General features: G+C 46.1%; 1 protein-coding gene across 1 annotated transcript; it reads right to left on the bottom strand.

Annotated features, from left to right (window-relative positions):
* Positions 1-314: 314 nt before the first annotated feature.
* AKAW2_30007S (uncharacterized protein) lies at positions 315-1,025 on the bottom strand (the record flags this gene model as incomplete). Its single annotated transcript, XM_041686473.1, has 1 exon — positions 315-1,025. One exon carries the CDS (start codon positions 1,023-1,025, stop codon positions 315-317), a length of 711 nt encoding a protein of 236 aa, XP_041540454.1.
* Between the last annotated feature and the right edge of the window lie 1,887 nt (positions 1,026-2,912).

Genomic DNA, 2,912 nt, shown 5'->3' with positions numbered 1-2,912 from the left:
TTATGACAGTCTAACCATATATATCCTAGCGGTTCTTGGCGGATTTTCTAAACGCTACAATGGATTCTAGGGGGGCAGGCTGAAATCATGTTCATCATTGTACTTCCTGAATCACAACATAACATTTACTTTAAATTGCCTTGGTTCAAATGTTCAAATAATTGCCAACCTCTGCTAAAGCTTGTCACAGTAACATTTCCTCGGGCCCTCTGGCCTGGGCACGAGGAAACCAATATTATTGCTTCCATCATGCACGGTGCATGTTGCTGAACTTAGGAGAGATGCACGTAGAAGGCTGGTAGCAACTTCTTTCCTTAACCAAAAATTCTCCCACATCGTTCCACCTCCAAGTGTATATCAGTCTGCAATGCAGCAAGCAGGCTATTGAACAGATAAATCGTTGCCAGGGCGGCGCAACAGTGTAGAACCAACCTGCTGCCGCTGGACATGCCCAGCCGCTCCGGAACATTAAAGATGAGGTTAAGGCCCCCCAGCGCATTGAGGCCAACGTAGACGAGGTACGACGGTAACAACGCCTGTCGACAGGTGGACGACCACAAGCCCGCATGCATAGCAGGGGCCAGGACTATTATCCCATAGCCCAGGCAGATGAACGGAAAGTCGAAAAATGTGCCCTCACGAAAATTGACGCCGTGAGACAGGCACTGCACCGCCGTGAAGATCAGGATCACAAAATAGACTCGAGCTATCCACGTATCGTAAAAGAACTGGACATAAACAAATGCGGAAGCTGCCACGGCCATCAAGACTATAACGGCAGCTCTTTCCAAATGAGAGGTACGGTGGCCGAGACGGGTGCATATACAGAGAAGGGAAAGTGTCGAGGCAACAGAGAATATAGCGAGGGCGGTAAGCCCGTCACCCAGTGCATTTTGTGCTTGGTCGACGGGGAGAATGACAAAGTTGAAGAGATAGTTGGCTGCAGACAGACTAAGATATAGGAGCTCGAACAGGCGGATGAAGATGATGGGGAGATCGCCTCCTCGGACCTCAGACCAAATCATTGTGGGAGATTCAGTCAGACTGTTGAGAAGTGTGAGAAGAAGAGCAAGACCAATATGACAGGGAGGAGCAAGACAACCGACAAGGATCAGCCAGTGGGCATGCAGCGCCTATTTGAGCTAATATACCAAGACACCTGCTCCGAACGTGGTAGAACATTAGTGACTCGACCTCAGCCAACCATGTTCTGTTAACTTTTTCAGGCAGTGCTATGATCACTGAACACTAATAATGTAACTATAATCGAGGGGTTGCAGCATTTTAGGCCCGCCACGAACTCATGGGTATTCCGCATCGCAGTAAACAGGTAGTGGGAATCTTTGAACTGTTGAACTCTATAATCTAACTTTCAGATCTTGGCTATTGCTTTGATCCACTCGTATGCTTGCGGTGCTATGTATGGGCTTTACTGTGGGTACGAGATGGACCATCGCAAACGGTGGGCTGTCCCCTTCCCTGCTCAATGCCTTCAAAGAGTAGTTGTATGCATATATAGGTTATAGTGAGAGATGATGCAGAAGCGAAATTTATCTTACGAGGCGTAGCTACTTGACACCAGCGAGTGGCTGCTAACGCACCAGAGTGTGTAAGACTGTCCCTTAGTTTTCACAAGCAAGCGTCCGGGGACTTCCAAAGTCTGTCTATTCTCTGCCACGAAAGTCGCCAAGACAGATCAGGAGTTGAGGGAATACGTAGAAAAATACTGCTAGAGAGGGATCGGAGCAATGTGTTCTCGTTCCCGCTATACAGGGAGTCCGGATACCGGTGTCACTTACTTTTTTTGATTGTTTCAGCAACCCTGACATGAAACCGCGCTAAACTATATTTGGTTGTCAGGCAGGAAAATCTTTACCCGCAACTGTATGGTATATTACTGTTTCAAGTTGTAACCAGAGTTTGTATTAATGACTAAACTGCGTGTCATGGATACATTCCTGTTTGTTTAGTTTGCATATAGTTCAGTCACGGTGCGCCCGGGCCGGGGCGGTTCCAGAGCCTTCTCCAGAGCACCTGATTATACACTGTGTGCCTTTCATCACGTGAATCATACTTTGCCAATAGCTTTCGACTACAGTTATCCTTTACAAGTGCGGACCTGGCTCGGGCCGAAGTTTGAGTCCGAAAGATCTTGGCCCGCACATCCAACTTTCCTCTAGTTATTCTGATAACTCGTACAGTCCATGAACAGGAAACTTGCCAAAGATTTTTTTTTTGGTCAGCAACTTCAAAATTACCCTCTTCCATCGTTGTCCTGGCGGTGGACAAAAGGAGTGGGACGCAGACTGCTGCAAAATGGATAGTTCGGAACTATCTTCCAATCAAATGGTGAATATGGCTATGGCTGCCTAAACACAAGCTGGCATCCTTGTCCGTAAGCCGCGTCAGTCAAGTGATCGCCAAAACAACTGCTGGTGTACTTAACTGATGAGACTTCCTCTTCATTTCCTCTTCCATGCACGTACCGAAGCCGCCCCTTGAAGCCTTTGTATATTGATTTTCCCCCGTCACTCTCAGTCCCCAGGAAGGCATATAATATCTTTCCTATTCTAAGCATCATTACAATATCCACATTCAAGACAGGAGGTATCTGGGCTGACCTTAACTATGTATTTACTAAATACACAAATATCTGACACAGGAAAATTCGCAATCCATGAGTTCACGGGTTATGAAATACTGCTATACACTATTTTGTTGTATACCTGGAGCAAAGAGAAAGTTACTTATCAGGAGATCAACTCAGCCGGCACGAAGAAAAAGAGTGGGTATAAGAAAATCACACAATACTGCTTAGTAGCTAGGGCGAATAGGTACAAGTACATCTGGATAAATACTTATTATATTAATAAGATAAGTAATACAGAGTTATCTGAGGCAATCAACTCCAT

This window comes from Aspergillus luchuensis, chromosome 3, assembly GCF_016861625.1.
Source record: "Aspergillus luchuensis IFO 4308 DNA, chromosome 3, nearly complete sequence".
In the NCBI taxonomy this organism is placed as follows: domain Eukaryota; kingdom Fungi; phylum Ascomycota; class Eurotiomycetes; order Eurotiales; family Aspergillaceae; genus Aspergillus; species Aspergillus luchuensis.
This window is presented reverse-complemented; position numbering and strand designations above follow the sequence as displayed.